This window comes from Puntigrus tetrazona, chromosome 7, assembly GCF_018831695.1.
Source record: "Puntigrus tetrazona isolate hp1 chromosome 7, ASM1883169v1, whole genome shotgun sequence".
Lineage (NCBI taxonomy): Eukaryota > Metazoa > Chordata > Actinopteri > Cypriniformes > Cyprinidae > Puntigrus > Puntigrus tetrazona.
The window spans coordinates 34,971,916-34,992,908 of record NC_056705.1 but is presented as its reverse complement, the minus strand read 5'-3'; the positions used below and the strand labels follow the sequence as shown (position 1 = coordinate 34,992,908).

The window sequence follows — 20,993 nt, the reverse complement described above, 5'->3', positions numbered from 1 at the left end:
CAACCAGTTATTAGGTTTATGGGCAAGCACATTCTCCACACTGGTCCATGTGGGTTTGGCTTTTCTCCCTTCGTAATGAAAACCTTCATTTAAAAACTGCATGTTGTGTTTAATTGTGTAGTCTTTGATTCATATTTACATTCGTTTGATCTCAAACATTAAAGTGTGACAAACACGCAAAAAAAAAAAAAAAGTAAGAGAGCCAACACTTTTTTCACATCACTGTAGATGGGAATTAAACTGTAAAATTTAAGAGTTTTTTGACTCTGCATAAGAAAAAAATGGTTTAGGAAACCTTTAAAGTGCAGTATATATTGAAATCTACAGATAAAGTAGATAAAGTGCTTTATATATATATATATATATATAATTTCACTAATCTGATGTAATGCATCATGAAAAGATGTGATAGAAGCGCTGGCCTCAGATATCCAGATGAGTGGTCCGTTAATCAACATTACTATTGAAAGCGATCATCATGAGGAATAACAGACCTTGGAATGTCCTGACTGACCAATCAGAATCAAAGTGTATTTTGCATGTTTATTTTCCTCTAATCCGTTTGAACACATTTTGAAAAGCCCAATATCTAAAAAAAAAAAAAAAAAAAAACGTGCGAAATTTTATTTTTATAAAAGACAAAACATGTATTTTATAAAACTAGCCATTATGTTGCATAATATAATTGTCGCTTTTGTCAAAAACTCTGCATTGTGCAGTTTTGTGTAATATAAATCATTGGTTAATGAGATGTTATTTTTCCTGCTCTGAGGCGAGAATAAGAGCTGAAGGCTTCATTGGTAGTCTTGTCTGCAACTGTTTAGTATTCCGCCCAGTGCTTTGGAATACTGGGGCTTCAGTAAGCATACGTTTCTTCAGAATGCTAAATGAGGTTTGTGTTGACAGAGGAATGGATCAAGGCTGAGGGGTATTAGCCAGGTGCTGGCAGTGGAGGGATTCAGCCTGACATGCCACATCTTAAAGTTTTATAACCAGCGAACATCTATCAAAGACATCTATCTTCTTCCATATATCACATCCATCTGTCACAGGACAGGTTTCAAACGTGGGCTAATTTGACAGAATTTGTCATGCTGTCTGGGTTAGTGCAACTGAACGGGTTATCTGGAGTCATTTTTAGGGCTTTGATTGCTGTGATTAAGATGGGAAGACACTGTGTGATTTGTTTTGCAGTTATGGTGATGCGGTGATGGAACTGGATGACAGCGTCGGTCAGATTCTGGCTCATCTGGACAGTCTGGGAATCCACAACAACACATTGGTGTTCTTCACCTCGGATAACGGGCCGGCAGTGATGTCTGGACCTCATCAAAGTGGGAATCCATTCACACTTCACAAAAGGGGTCTTCCACAGTTTATTGGGGGTGTTTTTGACCAAATTATTTCTTGCAATTCCTCTTCTGATGGTGTAGGTTTATTTATTAGAACTTCTCATAACCCATATTACGGGCATTAATTAATTTGAGCTAAATTTAAGCTTTTCTTTTGGCAATAATCAAATAGATCTTCATGTATTTTTGTTTTATTTTGTTGTTAAAATATAACATTATATTATAAACGCAATTGTTGTTATTATTCTTATTTTTGCTCTGAGCTTCACTGAGCGACTTTCACACTACTGATAAATTCAATTAAGTAAAAGCTATCATGTGTTACTTTTTTGATTAGGAAAAATACCAAAATGCTATTAATGAGAGAGTGTAAAAAAAAAAAAAAATCCTCCAAACCATGTCTAGCCAAATGCACCTGGAGCTTTCAGGATGCAATTAAATCAATGTATCAATGTAGATGAGCACAACCATGTTATTTTTAACATATATTACAAAAGCTAGAGTATAGCTTTAAATGTGTGGCTGTTTTTCATTCGTTACACTCCAGTACTGTTTTTTTATTTAATCCTAATAAATAGGTCTTCTGTGGCATTTAGAGAACCACCGCTTAACGCAAGCTTGAATAAAACCTGCATCAACCCACATGAGTTCAGCTTTTCAATATATCTGTATTATGTGCAGTAACTCAGATGTAAAGGCTCAGATGTTTGTGCTAGATTTTTTAGTTTTATTTTCATTGTTGGACACGCGTCAGTCAGATACAGTTTAACATTACATTGTATCATTTTAAGAAAGGTGGCATCAGTTTTTAAATTAATTTTAGAATTCTGTATCAAGTTTTAAATGTTTTTAAAACGTATTTCAAGACAATTGCATTCTGTTCTATATTCTGCTCTGTCAATTTATCTTTTATTTACACTCCCAATACACTTATTCAATTTCAGAGTCACAGGGCTCTTTTGTAAATATTCATCTCTTACAAATAATTGCCATCAATGGACTACACAGCACAACTCTTTGAGTTTAATTTGCTCTTCTCTCCCTTTTCATTCTCAGGTGGCAGCAATGGTCCATTCCTCTGTGGGAAGGAGACTACGTTTGAAGGCGGCATGAGGGAACCAGCCATTGCCTGGTGGCCTGGACGGATCCCTGCTGGCACAGTGAGAATGATCCCAAACTGTTTCACTTAAACGTAGACAACCCCAGTTGTGCCTTCAATCAACTGCATTCCATATTTCCACACCCTCAAAATGCACCTTACACATCCATCAGTGCCTTTTATAGTGTGTAAGTGGCAGCGATTGCGTTACATCACACAGAACTTGTATTCAATCACATTTTTTGATTGGTGGGCGGTTGGCGAAAAAAAACAAAAACAAGTGTAACTTTAATTTAGGGATAATGTACATCCAGCCCGTCTTTATTCTGCAATAACTCACAGCTTCCATGAAGATCGCCGCAGTTCGAAATAAGTGACTTTGAGCTAATACAGCAAGCTATGTAAAACAAGACAAACATTTTGGGCGAAATATCACAACAATAACCATTCTGACAACAAGACAAGATGGAAGTATTTCGATTTCATTTTCAATGCACTCCGTAAGTACAAGATGGTACCAGTTGCATTTGTATGATACAAGTAAATCAGTAATGTGATACGAGAGGCATGATAGAAGCTCTGGCCTCAAATATCCAGAGGAGTGGTCCATTAATCAGCATTACTACTAAATTATGAGGAATAACCGTTTTTGAATTGTCTTAACTGACCAATCACTGTATAATACATTTAAAAAGGTTGATCAGTTCTTTGCTGCCAATTAAAAAAAAAAAAATGGAACTGTTTCTTATAAAAAATTATAATATAAGGTATGATGCAATTCCATTTTAAGGTTTACCTTTATCAGGACAATGATTCTTTACCAAATATCTCCTATTTATTCTTGAAATTCCTTGATTCCCAGCCTTGGTCTCCTTTCCTCCCTCTTTTTTTTTTTTTTTTTTTTTTTTTGTGGCAGAGGAAGCCTCCTTTTCCTGATCCGCTGAAGCTGTGTGCTCCGCAAATGACTTTTAATTGTATTAGGGGCAGCTGTGACATGGGGCTGTGGCGTGGGGGGATTTTTGGAGGAGGGAGCGCGGGAGCCGCGTTAAGCCTGCCCCCGGCTCATATCTGAGGGGTGTGCGGGGCCCTGATAGCACGGCGGAGTGACGAGGGAGAGGGGGATTGGGAACGTCTTAAGCGGCTAATCTGTTTGTGTGTTTGCTGAGGTTGGATTGAGCTGTAATGAGGGCTTCTGTATCTGAATATGCCAGGCGTGCCGGATAAAGAACAGAAAGGGAGAGGAGAGCAGAGAGGAGTGCTGGGGTATGCGGCTGGGATGGAGGCGTGCGGTGTGCCAGGTGTCTGGGCAGTGCCAGAGCAGTGCAGAGTGGGATAAGCAGGTGTTTCGCGCTGTTAATGTTTGTCTTGCAGCGACAGGCTGGATTTTGCCCGTCCTGCTCCTCTCGAGTGTGGCTCTTTATGAAATGGGTATCTTCTCGTCCGTTTCTCTCTCGGGAAGCATTGATGAAAAATGTATTCACAATTTACAATAATTAATGATTTTATATATATATATATATATATATATATATATATATATATATATATATATATATATATATATATATATATATATATATATATAAACACATACATACATATATATATATATATATATATATATATATATATATATATATATATATATATATATATATGTATGTATGTATATATATATGTGTGTATATGTATGTGTGTGTATATATATATGTGTGTGTGTGTAAGTATGTGTTTGTGTATGTATATGTGTTTGTGTGTGTGTATGTGTAATTCATTAATTAACTTCTGAGACAATTTGTAAGCTGTGAATACATTTTTTTTTATTTATAAACAGATAAATGTGCAAATATATAGGGAAATAATTCAAGAAATGTTAACAAGAAACTGAATATTGAAAATAATAATAAAAAGGAAAAAAAAAACAACAATTTATCTCAAACCTTTCTCTCTAAATCGGTCATTTAAATGTATGGGTTTATTTTTTTATGATAACTTAATACAAGCAATTTTAGTTATACAAGCAAGTACCTTAGGGAATAATAATAATAATAATAATAATAGATTATAAAGCAGGATGACCCTAACAAGCATATATAATATATTTTTATCCTATATAAACATGCTGTAATTTTTAGAGATGTAGAATTAATCCTAAATAAAAGATCTTGTTGGATTTTATACAGAAAATATACATTCCATTTTGCCAAGACCAAAGTTATTTCAACTTCTAATTAACTTCCTGGCTCATAAATATGAACTTCAGCAAAATCTGATTTTCACAAGTTGACATGCCTATTTATGAAAAATGTATGATAGATAAATATGAAATGGTTTTAAAGCAAAACCTTCATGTGTGTGAACAGACTTACAATTTTACATTGTACTCATATTTAAAAAAATACATTTTATATTTATATATATATATATATATATATATATATATATATATATATATATATATATATATATATATATATATATAAAAATTACATCTGTAATCCATTTCCGCGTTAAAATATATATATTTTTAAATATAAGTACATAGTAGTTAAGGCAGCATCATATAAATTGTGACCAAAGTGATTTGAGACTTAACGTTGTTTTCACCTGGACTCTGTATCAGAGTTTATGAACATGTCTCTGCTTGGCATACCTACGGTTCACTTCACCTATGGATTGACGTGAATATAAAAGTAAAGAGGTGGGGGGTGTCACAGTAAACGCGGCTGTCCCAATCTCTCCTGTTGTGTTTATCAGCTCAGAGACACATAGACTGAGTGCATTAGGCAGGGTTTGCAGGTCTGTCTTCTCAGATAACTAGCATCAGCCAAAGACACAGAGACGCAGATAGCTAGAAGAAGAGAAGGAGGAGGAAATGAATTGGAGATAAAGAAATATTCATTTCCCTTTTTACTTGTCCCATGTTTTTTGTGTGTGCTGCTGGATAAGAGCAGCTGGTGGTAGCGGCTAGTTACCTTTATTAATTGTTCCCTTTGATTTCTCCTTTTCCTGTGTGTATAAGTATGTACGTACGTATGTCTGTGTGTGTGAAGCCTGAGAGTGAAGATAATGGAATGTACTGGCTGTCTGGCAGCGGTGAAGGGAATTCTGGGAGGCTGAAGTAGGCGACGTGTGTGTGTGTGTGTGTGTGCGCGGCAGAGCCAGCTGCTCCGTGCTGATAGCGCTATCTGATTGTGAGCGTGCCGTCTTCCTCAAAGGGCCGCTCAGGAGAGAATAGAATGGAAGATCAAGGATGACAGCGAAAAAATGGCATTTTATCGGAAAATAGTTCAAAGTTTATAAATAAAATAAAGCTTTTTTTGCAGCAGGACTGGGGAGGACAGATAAAGCAGCAGTTCCGGCCTCTGTCCCAACTCTCCTTTCTCTCTGCCTTTCTCTTCATTTACAGAGATGTTAGTGTGGTTTATAATAAACCTGCGAGCGCAGATTAGAGCGGGAAGTGAAGAAACGAGTCATCGTGGTTCTGCTCTTCTAAACCGGCCTCCCTGCCAGTGCTTGTGTTCTGTGCCGTCTAGAGAAGGTTCACGCATGAAGAAGATGATTTTTGCATGCGCGTGCGTTCCCGTATAAGTGCGGGTTGCAGAATGGGTTGGCGTATCACCGCTTGAACAGCCTCGAGAATCTAGACTAGTGAAAGACCCACATATAAAACAATATTAGGATTATTTATTATCATGAATAATCGTGCTTGCCTATTCTTGCCTGTCCAATGAAAGAAATGAAGCCTATACTGCATCGTATTTCAAATGTAAATGATCAAAACGTTAATGAAATACCTGGAGCTGGTTGCATAAACTGAGTAGACTAGTTTTAAAAATGTAGTCGTCTAACTTGTTTTCTTAAAGACTGGTTATATATTATAAAATGGTAACTTGGCCCAGTTTGACTCATTAAAGTAAGACTAATTACCTTTTGGCTAACTTCTAGTTGGTCGAACTTGGTGGCCCTGGTTGTGTGACTTATTATAGCAAAAATAGAAAGAACATAACATTTTAAGTACTATTTCAGGATAAACGGTTACTTGACTGAAATAAATTAGGTGTACTTGATGATCCACACAAGATTTTGTCTAATCGTATAGAAATTGAAAATTTACCAACTTGACAAACTCATCTGTTATCATTCAATAACAGTACATTATTCGTCCAAAACTAAGTGTTCTGTGTGTGACACAAGTGCTTTGTTCCTCAGGTGAGTTATCAGCTGGGCAGTGTGATGGATCTCTTCAGCACGAGTCTTTCTGTGGCTGGTGTTCTTCCCCCTGATGACCGTGTCATTGATGGTTTCGATTTAAGTCCTGTCCTCTTCAACAACTCACTGCTCGACAGGTAACCACCTCAAAGCGAGTGTGACTTTCATTCACATTGGATTATTTTGTGGATGGGTGGTCAGCTGAGAAATGAAAAAAAAAACAACTTTGCTACAATGTCATCTGCTGTTTACTCGGTTAGATTGCATTACTTTACATATGTTGTGGCCATTGCTGTCTCAGTCCGGCTCCGAATGTGATCGTTACTATAGCATAGGGTTTTTTTAGGTGCTGTTGGGTAAAAGAGTGATTTTGTGGGAAGTTAAGGCTTTAAGAAAGGGAAAAAAGGGTTTTTCTGAGCACATACTGTCAAAATGGGATGAAACACGATGGGCAGAATTGGCAACTGGAATGACTTATCACAAGATTCCCATTTCATACCCAACAGACCCATCTTCTATTATCGTGGCAACCAGATGATGGCAGTGCGGATCGGGCAATACAAGGCACACTATTGGACATGGAGCAACTCATGGGAGGAATTCAACATGGCGAGTGATTGCAAATTTTTCTATTTCTATTTACAGTGCACGTCACTCAAAGCAGCTTTACAGAATGTCACACTTTTATGTCTATAATGCTTCACCAAGAGCAAGTTTAACAATGCATGTGGTCCTCCTGATTTGTTTGTCTTGCTATGAAGTATTTATTTAGTGACGAATATACCAAATTTATTGGATAGTAAGAAAAAGTAAGCGATTCTCACAGGTGAAGAGTCAGATGCTCAGACACAAGCATGATCATTTTAATTACTGGTTTAGATGAGGATCGGTTTTGTTGTCAGAGAGTCTGGTGTGAGTACAGCATTTAATTTAATTAGCAGGTGTGACGGCATTAAGGAACGTAGGGTGTGATTTCATTTCTGTTAGTAACAAATCTGATTTTGTGATATAGAATAACGATTCAGAAAATAACACTACAACACAGTAACAGTCAGGGTCACTAATAGTTACGCCACCAACATTTGCATAACGTATTCTCCTTGCTAGCCTGTTACATAATTGTACATATAATTTCACTTACTACTTAAACAGAGTAAGGAGAGATGACTGAGGCTAACGGCGAATCACTTACAGATCCTTAGCACCACTGACAAGTATCTGATTTTACCATTATCCATTTAACAGGTTTTTACTGTAGCATTTTCACTTTTTTCTGTTAAAATAACTGTCTTTTTATATAACTATTCTTTTTTTATATATATAGTGTATGGACAATTCCTACGGTTGTAAATGCGCATGTAAATCTGTTTCTGGAGTTTTGCCCTTACCTAAGTCACATGCATTCTTTGTAGATATCATAGAACAATTTAAATGATTGTATCAATGCATTCTATGGCACCTTTATAGCAATTCAAAAACATCAATGAATACTTTTTGAGTTGCCAGCAACCACTCAAACGCCCTAGCATCACTATGGCAACATTTATACAACCGTTCACATTTTTTTCCAAAAAAAAGTTAGAATCTAGATATTGTCTAACGTTCCCCCGATTTTCTTGCCTCTTGATGCAGTAATTGCATTCCAAAATGCACATTAGCACATTAATGTTATCTGAAAAACAATGCCTTATCAAATAGACTCGAAGATCAGGCAGTAATGAATATTAATGGAGCTAATGGAGCGGGACCACTTCTGCAAACACGCTTCATCTATTAGCGCTCTATTCCAGCAGCATCCCTCATGCTGTGAGTTGCGTTCTGTCAAGCCCTCGGGGACACGTCTGTCTGTCTCTCATAGCCACTAAACACGCTCCGTTTCCCATTAAAATCACAAAACGCACATACATGCAAGCCCTGTCCACCGTCAGCCTGGGCCGCGGGCTTCTTCTCCGAACGCAAGGTTTGTTTTATGCCCCATCGGTTGCTTAAATTGCTCTCTCCTGGATGGCCGCTGAATCAATAGCGGCCCCCTTTATCAGCTCATGTGAACTGGAGTGTAACTTCACAAATAATGGTGGCTGATTGCTTGTGAGCTGCCAATCGATTGTTTGAGCTCGCCTCTCACGCGGAGGACGGAGAGGGTTGGAAGCTGAAGAGTCTAGTCCTGATGGTTAATGTGTTTTCGGGAGGTTTCACCTTCTGCTGTAGAGTTCCGCACAAATTCAGATGCGTTTTCACCTCCAGTACCATTCGGCACATCAATTTACCCATCGTTTTTAAGCTCACAGCACTGAAATTGATTTGAATGATTGCGCGTGATGTCAGAGATTAGGCGATACACTTTTTGCACAGATTTAGGCAGTGATCCATACCGCACCGCTCTGAAAACAGGGCTTTGTCACCCTTTGGTTTGTTTCCTGTTAAACTCGGTTGAAATGATGGCTTAATAGTATCGGTCACTTGGGTGAATTCCTCTTGAAACCTGCGCGGATCAGCGAGGTGTGAAATGAGAAATTTCACAGTGTAAGTGCTTTGCATCCGATGATCCTCTGCGCCACACTTTTGAGCAACAATATGAAGTATTTTAGTGTGCAATACCTCACCTAAGACTTAAGATACCTGAGAATTCTTCTCTTGCATTAAACATCTCGCCAGTTTCACTGTATTTAATGATTAGAAATCTGGATACTCTGGATTCTCTCTCTAAAATGGCGCTATAGGGTTATGTGGAGGAAACTAATTCTTGAGTAAAGTGTAAAATGTGTTTTCGTAGCTTCGTAAAACGACCGTTGATCCACTGATGTCACGTGAGTTGTTTTAATGATGTCCTTGTGACGATTCTGAGCCAAGATCGTATTAGGATTCTAATTAGGGAGGTTCAGAAAGCTCCCAGATTCCATCAAAAATATCTTAATTCTTGTTCAGAAGATAAACAAAGGTCTTCAAAGGTCAAAGGACATGGGGGTGAGTAATTAAAGGGATAGTTCACCCAAAAATGAAAATTCTATCATTTAAAGTTGAATAACTAAACAGTATAAAAGTAATTTAATTGCAGTTATAAAACTGCTTTAAAGCAGTTTACGATGAGTCGTTTTAGATATAAGCATCTGCTAAATTCATAAATGTAAATTCAGTTCAATAAGTGTGTCAGTGTTGCCAAGTTCAGCAATTATGAAACAAGTTCGGTTCAGCTGTAGACAATAATGTCATTATTCAGCTAAAGTCAGCTCAGTATTGATTTAAGTTCAGTTCAATAACTGGGTCAGTGTAGCAAAGTTCAGCTTAATTCATTTCAAATTTTGTTCTCATGCGATAGCGTCAGTGCAGTTAAATTGATAATATTACTATCAATTTATTATGTTGTATAACATAATATTATATAATATTATGTTGTTAACAACAACAACAACAACAGCAAAAACTGCAAGCCAAAGGTGACAGTGGTTAAAAAAAGTAATAAAAACTTCATCAGTTGACACTATTGGGGGAAAAAAAGAAAAGGAAAATAAAACTTGTGTGAAACCAGACTTAAAGGGATGCTTAAAGGGATAACTTTCAGTTGTTCTCATTCATTTGCTTGTTGAACAACAAACTTAAAGCAATATACCAGACATACATAACGTCTGTCAAATTACATTACAATTCACAAATCACTTGGCTTATATATTTACTAAATATCACACAATGAAAAGTGTGACACCACAATTGGTAGTAGAGTATATGCTGTTAGTAACACTTCAGTAAAACAAAATGTAAATATTAATCAGCAGCACCAATAAAACAAATTCTGAAGAAGCCACAGGGACAAAGTCTGAGTTTCCATGATTTTTTATTTTTTTTTTCCCCCTTATTGAACATCCGGTTTCACTTGGGAATTCACATTACGGAAGTTAAATTGGTTGTGAATGCCATTTCATGCTGACTTTAATCCAGAATATTTTTAAGAAAGCTTTTTTCGAGCATCAACAAATCCAAGTTATTTGATGTTCGTGCACATTTTTCACGGGTGATCCACTTGCTGTTTCTTTCACCATGCTAACCTGCTCTCGTTTTTCAGCTACACAGAGCCGCCCGCGCTGCATTATTAATAGGGAAGCGCTGTTGCCTTTGCTCCTTGGGCGCAGGCTGAAGCACTCTCTCCAAACCTTGTGGGATTTGGACTGTTTCATGCCTGTAAGATCAGTGCACACAGACTGCTTCAAAAGACAGAGAGCAAGTTGCAGGCCAGATCATAGGGGACCGTGCGCTGCCATGAAGCGCGTGTGTGTGCCACAGCTTGCTACCCGGTCCCTGGGTGAAACAACACAGTCTTTTATGTATTCACAATCGCCTTATTAATGACCCCCTGAACATATGCTCTTGTGAAGAACACCAAAATATGAAAACAGTGCTCATTTGGAAGGAACCTGTCTTGCTTCCCGGTTCCCCCAAGGCGCAACACACACAAATAAAGCCCTGCAGCCTTTCTGGCAGACAGGATTCACAATAGCCTCTAGCTACTGAAAGCACACACACACACACACACACACACGCTGCATTCTGTAATCTTATTTGTTGTACTTGTTAATGAATTTGATGTTGGTTTGTAGGAGTTATAGCAACTAGTGGGCTAATGAGTCAGTAGTTGATGCTTTGGGACTGTTTTTTTGTGGATCACGTGACTTCAGTTCTGCTTGTTCTGTATGGAGACGGCCACTGATCTGTTGATAAATAATCAAATATTTAAATCGTGCGAGCAAATTCCTCAGCACATCAGTCTATGTAGTTATTTTTAGCGTAACCTCGCTGTATTTTCCTTGAATGGATAAGTGCAGATAATTAAAATGCATTTGCATTTGCAAATCTGGTCAGAATTCATCACAGATCACCTCTAAATATGCCGGCAGGAAATCCATTTCACGCTTTCCGGAGCCTTTCAAAGCAAACCATGCACTGGTAAAACAGGTACTTGTGCTGTAGGGTCGTTTAATGTCAAATCAGACATGCTTGCAAACTCGGTTGATGTGTCATTCTGTCAAAAGACAAAAATATTAATGAAAGACAAAATATTAAATGTCATGGTTTGCGGTGTTTGACCACTGAAATGGGTTAACATTCAAAAGTTTGGTCGCATTGAGATCTGAGAAAACTTGCTAAAAGGACAACAAGATATCTTGAACACTTACAATCGTACAAATTTTGGACAAATATTTTTGCTACTCACACAGCTACTATATGTTCTATGTAGTTGTTTTGATAGAGGGAAACAAGATATAATTCAAGCTTCAGCTTTGCTTGTTATTGTTATTGAGACATTACTCTTTTAAAGAAATATGGTGACACTTTGTTATGGTTACACTTATTAGTTGCTTTATATAGCATGCACATTACTAGAATATTAACCATTTTTTAGAGCTAATTAAGCATATTTTAATGTCTTACTGCGAATGACCTTATTCATTAATGTTAATGCTCATTTTTTAAATTGAATTTGTTTTAGTGTAAGTCAGTGTCAGGTGTTTATTCATGTCTAGCAAGCCTCAAGTTCAGTCAGGTCATTGTTTGAGGAGGAGGGTCAATGTTCTCACCCCATTTTCCCAACAGGGCATAAACTTCTGTCCTGGTCAGGAGGTTCCTGGTGTTACCACACACACGCAAGAGGAACACACCATACAGCCACTCATCTTCCACCTGGGACAGGACCCTGGGGAGAGATACCCAGTCAGGTAAGGGCTAATGATTGGACAACAGGTGTCAAGAACCTCACTATTCAATATAAGTCCAGTGCCTAGAAATACGTGAAGAAAAAAATTATGCGTCAAATGATTCTGAAAAAAAAAAGACTTCAGTTGTATTAATAATTTAGTTTATTTAAAAAGCAATATAGAACATTACAGATACAGACCAGTGCTATGCGGTACGCAAAAATGGTTAAAATGCATTGATGTGTTTTGGTATCTTGACTAACATGCAAATTGTTGGCCGCCTCTTGCTGCCGATTCCAAACCGAGAACCCTTGAGCAAATATCAAGCTTCCACATCCTTTGAAAAGGATTTCTGCCTTTATGCCAGCGTCGAAAAACTGAGAGGCAGCGAAGCACCAAGAATCGTTTAGTTATTGCATCGCGATTCCCTAAATTGAAAACAAATGGAATTCTTAGTTGCCTAGAGATGTTAATTCTCTTAAGTTTTTTTTTTTTGTAGCACAGGTCTGCACTTGATTTTCTGTCGGAAACTAAATTAGCTTTCCACTTTATTATTCTAATCCTGTTGGAGGGAGCGCACGGGTGTATTGATAGGGGCCGTATCCTCACACCATGGCACTTATTGCTGGAGAATTGTGCAAACATGAACAAAACCACTGAATCATTCGACCGATTCAAACTGAAATGAAGCTCTGAAACTACATGGACACAAAGCTAGAATGAGCCCGCGGCCTGTGACGTGTTCGTCCGTCTCGGATCTGCACACTTGTGTGTTCATCAGCAGGGATGAGGTTCTGGATATTTGGGGTCGATGCACATCTGCTGATTGATCGTGCAGTCCGTAGAGGGTTTATCAAATGCAACAAAGATGACGATCTGTTTTTAACAGCTGTCGAGTAGACGTTGAAGAAGAAATGGCGAGATAGAATAGTTCTGACGGAAACGCTAAAAACATCTACTCTCTAGAGAGTTACCGCTCAGATTTAAACGTACGTGAGGAAGATCAAACTGATTGGTGGATCTGAACTTGTTCCATTACATTTCCAAGGCAAAGTTATTACAGTTAAGAAGACTCAAAGAAGAGTCAAAGATCTGAAGCTAATTCCAAAAAAACTAAACTAAGCTGTTTTTTCTTTGTTTTTAGTTCTTAAGTGTAATGATAATTTGTTAAATGTTAATTTATAACTTTATAATTATAATCAAAACTCAACAACCAATTTTGCTTATACAGACATTTATGGATGCATACATATATTGGGTCAGGATTGTCTTGGGTGAAACATTTAAAAATGCTCCTGATAAGTAATTTATTGCGTGTTAAGTAAAATAGAAATGTTATTTGTGTATTCTTCGGTTTATGAACATCAGCATTGTCTCGCTGCTTTATTCTATTCAGTTATTCATGGCATTGTGTGTCCTTTTTCTTTGAATTTTTAGTCCATAACACAAATGCCATCCATCCTTACTGTGAATGCAAACCTCTTATCACATTTTGTGAATTAAATTAGATTTAGTTTCAAAATTGTGAAAAAATGAGCGAATAAGTGCTTAATTTACAAATAATTCGTATATGCATAATTAATTGCGACCTTGGGACAACCTAAAATATACCCCATAAAAACCTCCCAAAAAAACGTTGTTTTGGGGATTATTTGCTGATATATATTGTAATTCAAGTATTGTAGCCTATTTATTTTGCCTTCATTGTGCAAAGATTTGTGGAAAGAGTTTCCATTTGTAACATCAACATGTTTTTTTTTTTTTTTTTCTGCGCTGACATGACCTGCCTTTATTTTGATTTGTTGCTGTTTATTTCTTCAGTAAGATAAGCCTTTGCCCCCTCAAGCCATCTATCCCACTCTCGTTTTTATCTTTCTGTCTTCATCTGTCCTCATCCTTCTCTCTATCTATGTCTTTTTCTCTGTCCAGTTCGCACGCACACACACACACACACACACACACACACATCGCTGTCTGTCTTTGTTATGCAGTGTTTTGGGGAGCCCTTAAAGATCAGAGAGAGCTGCAAATCCATTGCTTTCAACAGAGATGCTGCATTGCAAGAAACCCAGAGGAAAGGCTTTCTAAAAGTGATGCTTCACATATGACAAAAAATGTTACATTTTACTTTTGCTTCAGATTGGTGGGTCCAGCTTTCAGAAATCTAATTCACTATTTCAAATTGACCCGGATTTTTCCACACCTGCCAAACATGGCCTACACTCCTTCATTGTATGTCGACAAGCACTAAAAAAGTAAATATGGTAACACTTGTTTACTGTTAACTACGACTTGTCCCTCAATTTACTGCTTATTAATAGTTAGTAAGGTAGTTGTTGGGATGCAGAATAAGACATTAATATGTGCTTAATTACTACTAATAACTAGCTAATATTCTAGTAATATGCATTCTAATAAGCAACTAATGGGTGTAACTGTAAAATAGTGTTACACTAAAAAAGAAAACACACACACACATATGTGTATGTGTATATATATATATATATATATATATATATATATATATATATATATATATATATATATATATATATATATATATATATATATCTTTAAATAATAGTAGATTAGTAGAACAGAGTAACCATCTCCTTCACACTTTTTTTTCAGCTATATTTCTCTTCCGTCTCACTGTTGTTGGTTATTTTGTTTATATATATATATATATATATATATATATATATATATATATATATATATATATATATATATATATATATATATATATATATATGTCTCCACTTTCTTGAAGAAAGACAGCATAATTAAACATTAATGTTGTTTTTGATCTTCTGCCTCTTCTCTGCTCTGCTGGTTGAAAAAAGAAAGATTCATCCAAAAAAAAAAAAAAAAAAAAATCAATAGCCGTGTTGAGCACTGAAGAGGAGAGAGCTGTTAGTTTGACCATCTTCATCCTCCTTATCTTTCCAGTTTACAGTGAATGTTTTCGAATAGGTCAGAACGGTCCAGATCCAAACACCAAACCCCCCCCTCCATTCTTCCATTCTCTTGCCCGTTCCTCATCCCCTGTGAATCCGTGTCAGGCTGCTGACCGTCTGCTCTTCTGTGCACCCAGCTGGAGCGGTCGGCGCTCATTAATCTCTGTCTACACCTAAAGAGCCACTTAAGATGATGTAGAGCCTGTCTATGCACATACCTCCAGTCCAGCGGCAGACTGACGGCACATCCCCATGTGCCCACTGTCCCCAACAAGCCTCGCATACGCACTTAGTATACTCCGAACAAACAAGACTATCAAATGCATTACAACTTAAAAGTATTTCATCTCATTTGAATATATAATTAGTTTTAATTTATGTGAAATGTAATATACATCGCAGAAAGACAGTTTATTTTTAAAGGTAAACTGCCTGTTTTGTCCACCTTAAAAGTTTTACGTTTATAGAACCGAATAGTGCTACACATCAGTAACCGTTTTTCTCTACATGAGGCCTTCCATCATGTTGAGATCAAATGACTATTATATTCATGTAATCTTAAGACAAAATAACCTTGTTCATAAAACAGCTTGAATGTAAGAAGGGAAATTGACAAAGCCTGTAATACTTGTATCAACATCAAAGTGGCTTTTCAGAGATGATAACAATGTAGTTTTAAAAGGCAATGTTGTAGTCAAGTCCAGGCTGAGATCTGAGTGGTGTAGACTTAATCAAGACTTGACATCTTGGGACTGAACAGTTCGAACTGTTTGAAAGAAAGCAAACTGAGCTCATTTAATTCTACATTATGTGATTTCTCCACAAGTCCTGCGTAGTAATAACTGCTTCTGAATTTTATGGCTATTTAGTTCTTCACGTTTAGTTATTTTTTGTGTAAATGTCTGTATTATCATTTAAGCAGTAATGAGAACTTTTTACAAAAAGAAATCTATACACTCCTGTAAGCTGAAACAAAGAAAATATGAGAATTTTTTTTTGCATGATAAAAATGTTTGAGAGTAATGGCCAGTAGATGGCCAAAATATTCTATGCCTCTACATCAGTGGTTCCCAACCGGTGTGCCGCGGCACTAAGGGGTGCCGTGAGATCTTTTGAGGGTGCCGCCAAAATTTCAACAAATTTGTTTTATTAAGGCAGAATCAGTGTAAACAGTATTCTCATATCATCTAGGACTAGGTATAAGGTGTTGTTGCATGCAAACTCTCGAAATGAAACCAATAAATAAATAACAATAAAAAAGCTACGGAGATTTTAAATATCTATTTCCTTATAAGGGTGCCGGGAACTTTTGAAAGGCTTTCCAAGGGTGCCTCAAACAAGAAAAGGTTGGGAACCACTGCTCTACATGTTTTGTAAGAATTCTGGATTTTATTCTTTGAATTGTCAGCTTTTATATTTATACATTACCCAAGTATTATTTGGGTACAAGTTTGGTAAACGTTTGAAAATTTTTGAAGCTTGAAGTCTTATTTATTTCACATTTTACACTTTGGATGTTTTGTGTGGTTGTTCAGATTTACGGCTGATATCTAAATGACGTCAATTAAATAAATGAATCCTCTGCATTAAGGCCTGTTCCTAATACTCATGTAATCTGTCAGTTTTGGAACAAAAGGGCCTTAGTGACATTTAGAATAGATGCATCCATGAATCGTGCACATTTACATCTTAGAACCTCAATATAGTCCGTTTGGATTTCGCATCGATCCTAAATCAATCTCGCTGATTTTTTTTCCTGCATAATCAACTCACAAAAAGGTGATTCCGTAGAGGTTTAGCTATTAGCGGCAGCGCTGTCCCGCCTGGAAAGAAAACACTAACCAAGCTAACAGGCCAAAGAAATCGTTTCGGTCTGCACAACCCCTGCCATGCTGACCCCCATCTCACGTCCCGCCCCGCTCTGCCAGCCTGCTTGCCTTATCCCGGCCGAGAGCACTTAAGTCCCATCCTGCCTGGGGCTAATGTAGCAGGCAACTCGGGCCTCATCTGCTGCCGACAAGCACTTCAGCCCTCAATCAATAGTGCTCGTAGAACTGCTCAATTTCCACCGGGGGAATGGTGGGGGGTGGAGGAGGGGGCGCTGAGAGAAAAGGCAGAGGTATTTGATTGCCTCTTCAGCTCAATTCCCTTGTCTAGCTCCAACTGCGTGCGTGTGACTTATTTTATTCATTCATTCAGTTATACTTGTTGGTGTTTTTACCATGTGAATACCGATTCGCTCTCGTTTTATTGTGTTCTCCGCATGCGGCATCGGAGAACGCTGTTTTGCGCGCGCGGGTGTGTGAATCGCTAATCAGTCTGGTGACACACCTGAGCAATGCCCCTGCCCCCTGGGTGTCATGCATTATAAATCAAAAGACTGTATTTGCATGCATTGTTATTATTAATCACGCGTCTACAGTAGTAGAAAGGAAAAGCGAGGTTCAGAAAAATGCTAATGAGCCGTGCTGACTGTGAATTTTCTATTGTTTGTCTGGACTCTAGGCATAAATAAACATGTTATGGTTAATTATTGATTAAGGACCCAGGGGCATAATACACAGGACATACAGTGAAGGCGGCATACGTTTAGCAGATTGAGTGCCGAAGCGCTCTGCCCCTTGGTGCATCTTCACGTCTATCATGAATAGAAGAACAAATGTTTCCTCTGTGTGTGTGATCTGAAGCCCTCTGAATTGATCCAGCATTTTACCCAAGAGGAGTTGGGTATTAAAGTATTGTATTTTTGACTTTTTTTTTTTTTTTTTACAACGCTGACTACCACGGTGTGGGTGAATACAGCATAAAAATGCAACGTTTATACATAATCATAAATGCCATTAAACAATATACTTAAAGGGTTCGTTAAAATTATTCACCCTCGTGTTGTTCCAAACCCGTAAGACCTTTTGTTTTGTTCTCATGTTCCCGGATCCAGAAATTTAACATTCCCTTAAAATGAATCGTATTTTATGAATAGCATAGTGCACTCTGGGAATTTTAAGGACAATTAGTCATTGGTACTTATACAGCAAATGCTGATTTACATGTTTGCATCAAACTAGCACAAGCGACATACAACCGCACAAACGGGAATGTTCATAGATCGGTTTTATGCTTGAGAGCTGCTGAGTCATTTAGTCAAATAAATGACTGATTAAATGAGTATAAATGTCAGCGTCATCATTTGTGTCTAAGTGATTGAAGTGTGTCCGGGAAGACACGAGCTGAGTTATGGAATCCAATACGTCTGCAAGTTTATTTTAACCATTATTCTTTCAGCTACGTTTACAGGTGCAACAGTCAACCGTTTAAAATGTGTAAGTTGTAACTCAATTCTCAGTTATGCTGCGACTAGGTTAAAGGGGTTATGTGATGTGATTTCAAGTTTAGCTTTTTAGCTTGTTACAATCTGTCTGTGCATAGATACGATACCTAAAGTCGCAAACAACACAGTCTCAACCCAAAGATATATTCTTTATGAAAGTTAAGACTCGACCACACCTTCATAAAACGGCTCGTTTAAACATGCCCCCACATGTCTGCCTCACAGTGTGGGAAGAATCGCATGACACAGCCCAAACGTTTACCGCCCAAAAATCAGCGCATTTCAGAAAGGCGGGGCAGTAGAGAAGCAACAATAATGAACGGTATGGGGAAAATAATTAAACACATAGCATTACACCAAATACACAAAATAATGTTCTTTTTAGAAAGGCCATGTGACCCCTTTAAAGTGATGGTTCAGCCAAAATAAACATTGTGTCAATAATTAATTACCCTCGTTTTGTTTCTAACCCGTAAAAAACTAGCTGTCTTACTCGTTCATCTTCGGAACACAAATTAAAGGAGACATATTATGCCGCTTTTTACAATATGCAATATAAGTCTCTGGTGTCCCCAGAATAAGTATGTGAATGTTTAGCTCAGATCGTTTATTATATCATTTTGAAAATGCCTATTTTGAGTGCAAGCAGAAAAAGGCTGATTTCCGTGCCTGTCTTTTTAAATGCAAATGAGCTGCTAGTCCACGCCCCCTTTACGGAATAGAGCGCGGACCTGCTAAAAACGCCTGTTTTGATTCTGATTGTCATGTTTATCGCGCTGGAATAATGCGTTTTAAACCATATTAGTTTAAACTGAGTGATGTGTTATGAGGGCACACGTTTGAAGGACACCGAAAGAAAGTGGCTGTTAAAGGCACGCAAGTACTAAACTAAGTTTTCATTCGCACACAAAGTTCACATTGAAAAGACAGGGTTACAAAAACAGTCGGTTAATTGTGTCTGTGAAGGTAAACAGCTGGGAAATAAATCACACATTTATATTCTGTGTCCCGGTAAATAAATCAATATCTCTTTTCTCCTCCGAGGCTATGTTTTGCTCAGACTTGCTCCATGGCATTTGAACCGGTACACCGTTGTCTCTCGTGAGATAGAAATAGTATGATCGTAGTAATATTATAATGAGATCAATTTTAAATATCACAAGGGGAGCTTGCAGAACAAAGCTTACTAAAACAAAGTTACGGAGTTAAACTTTTTGATTTTTCATTGGTTGGTAGACGCATAGACAACAAGGGCTACTACCTGCGATCAAGGTCTAGAAAGGTAGTGAGGACGTTAATAAAATAGTCCATGACATCAGGCATTCAATCTTAATTTTATGAAGCTACAGGGATACTTTTTGTATGTGTAAAGAAAAAAACATTTAACAGTTTCTTCTCTTTTTGTCGGTATTGGCCAACGGGAATAATGGCGGTATAGAGAAGTCCAGTAACAAGTAATCAAACAAACGACCGTTTCCACCGTTACAATAAGTGAAAATAAAATGTGGCGTTACGATAATTTATTATAGGCTCGTACGATACACTCTAGTGTTTATATGCTTTGACTCACACCCATAGAAAGATCCAGAGTTGGAGAGTCTTACATGTATGCAGACTGGACGCAGTATTCTTTGTTGCATCTTCCTTCGGCGTTCTTCCGGTTTTAAGAACTGTCGGTTTCTCTGATAGTGGGAGGAGCTAATGCGCTAAAGACAATCTCATTGGCTAGCGCTCAGTTATTGTCTTCCGTGTTTTAATTTCTGATAATCAATTTGCAGCTCATTAATTTTTTTGTATTATTAGTAGTAGAATTCGTAGTATCACGATTTCATTTAACGCAATAAGTTTTTATAGAAACGTAATTGACAAAAAATTTCTTAAACATCACCGCCATATCCCATTCAGTCAACAGATAGACACCTACATATAATTACTAAAGTAATATCATCTTATAATGCTGAATCAGCACAATATCATCATATAATGCAATAAAAAGTATGATTCTTCTATGGAGGTTTTTCAGGATGATGTTTTGTCAGCTGACTACGTTGTACTTCTACCACAGCATTTTTATTCCTGTCAAAATATATTTATATATTACTGTAAATACATTACTAGCCTGACTATGGCCAATCAAGCTTCAACAACAATTCTGGGCTTTAATCATTTTTTTTCCCATGAAAGTTTGCAGGAGTAACACAGCATTTTTCCTGTTCGGTGCGACTATTTCCGTTTAATGTCCTCCGCATGACCATCAGGGGTGTAACTGACACATTTATAGAATGAAACGTGAAAATATTTTAACCAAATACCTTATTTTCACCTTTATTGTTAACCAAAAATCCACTGACGATGCGA

General features: G+C 37.4%; 1 protein-coding gene across 1 annotated transcript in view; it reads left to right on the top strand.

Moving 5' to 3' along the window:
• Positions 1-20,993, top strand: part of galns (galactosamine (N-acetyl)-6-sulfatase) — a 30,698-nt gene that overhangs the window by 7,509 nt on the left and 2,196 nt on the right. Inside the window, exons 8-12 of the mRNA XM_043245633.1 lie at positions 1,195-1,334; positions 2,409-2,512; positions 6,664-6,800; positions 7,170-7,272; positions 12,247-12,368. Coding sequence (XP_043101568.1) covers positions 1,195-1,334; positions 2,409-2,512; positions 6,664-6,800; positions 7,170-7,272; positions 12,247-12,368 — 606 coding nt within the window. The remainder of the gene's footprint in view (positions 1-1,194; positions 1,335-2,408; positions 2,513-6,663; positions 6,801-7,169; positions 7,273-12,246; positions 12,369-20,993) is intronic.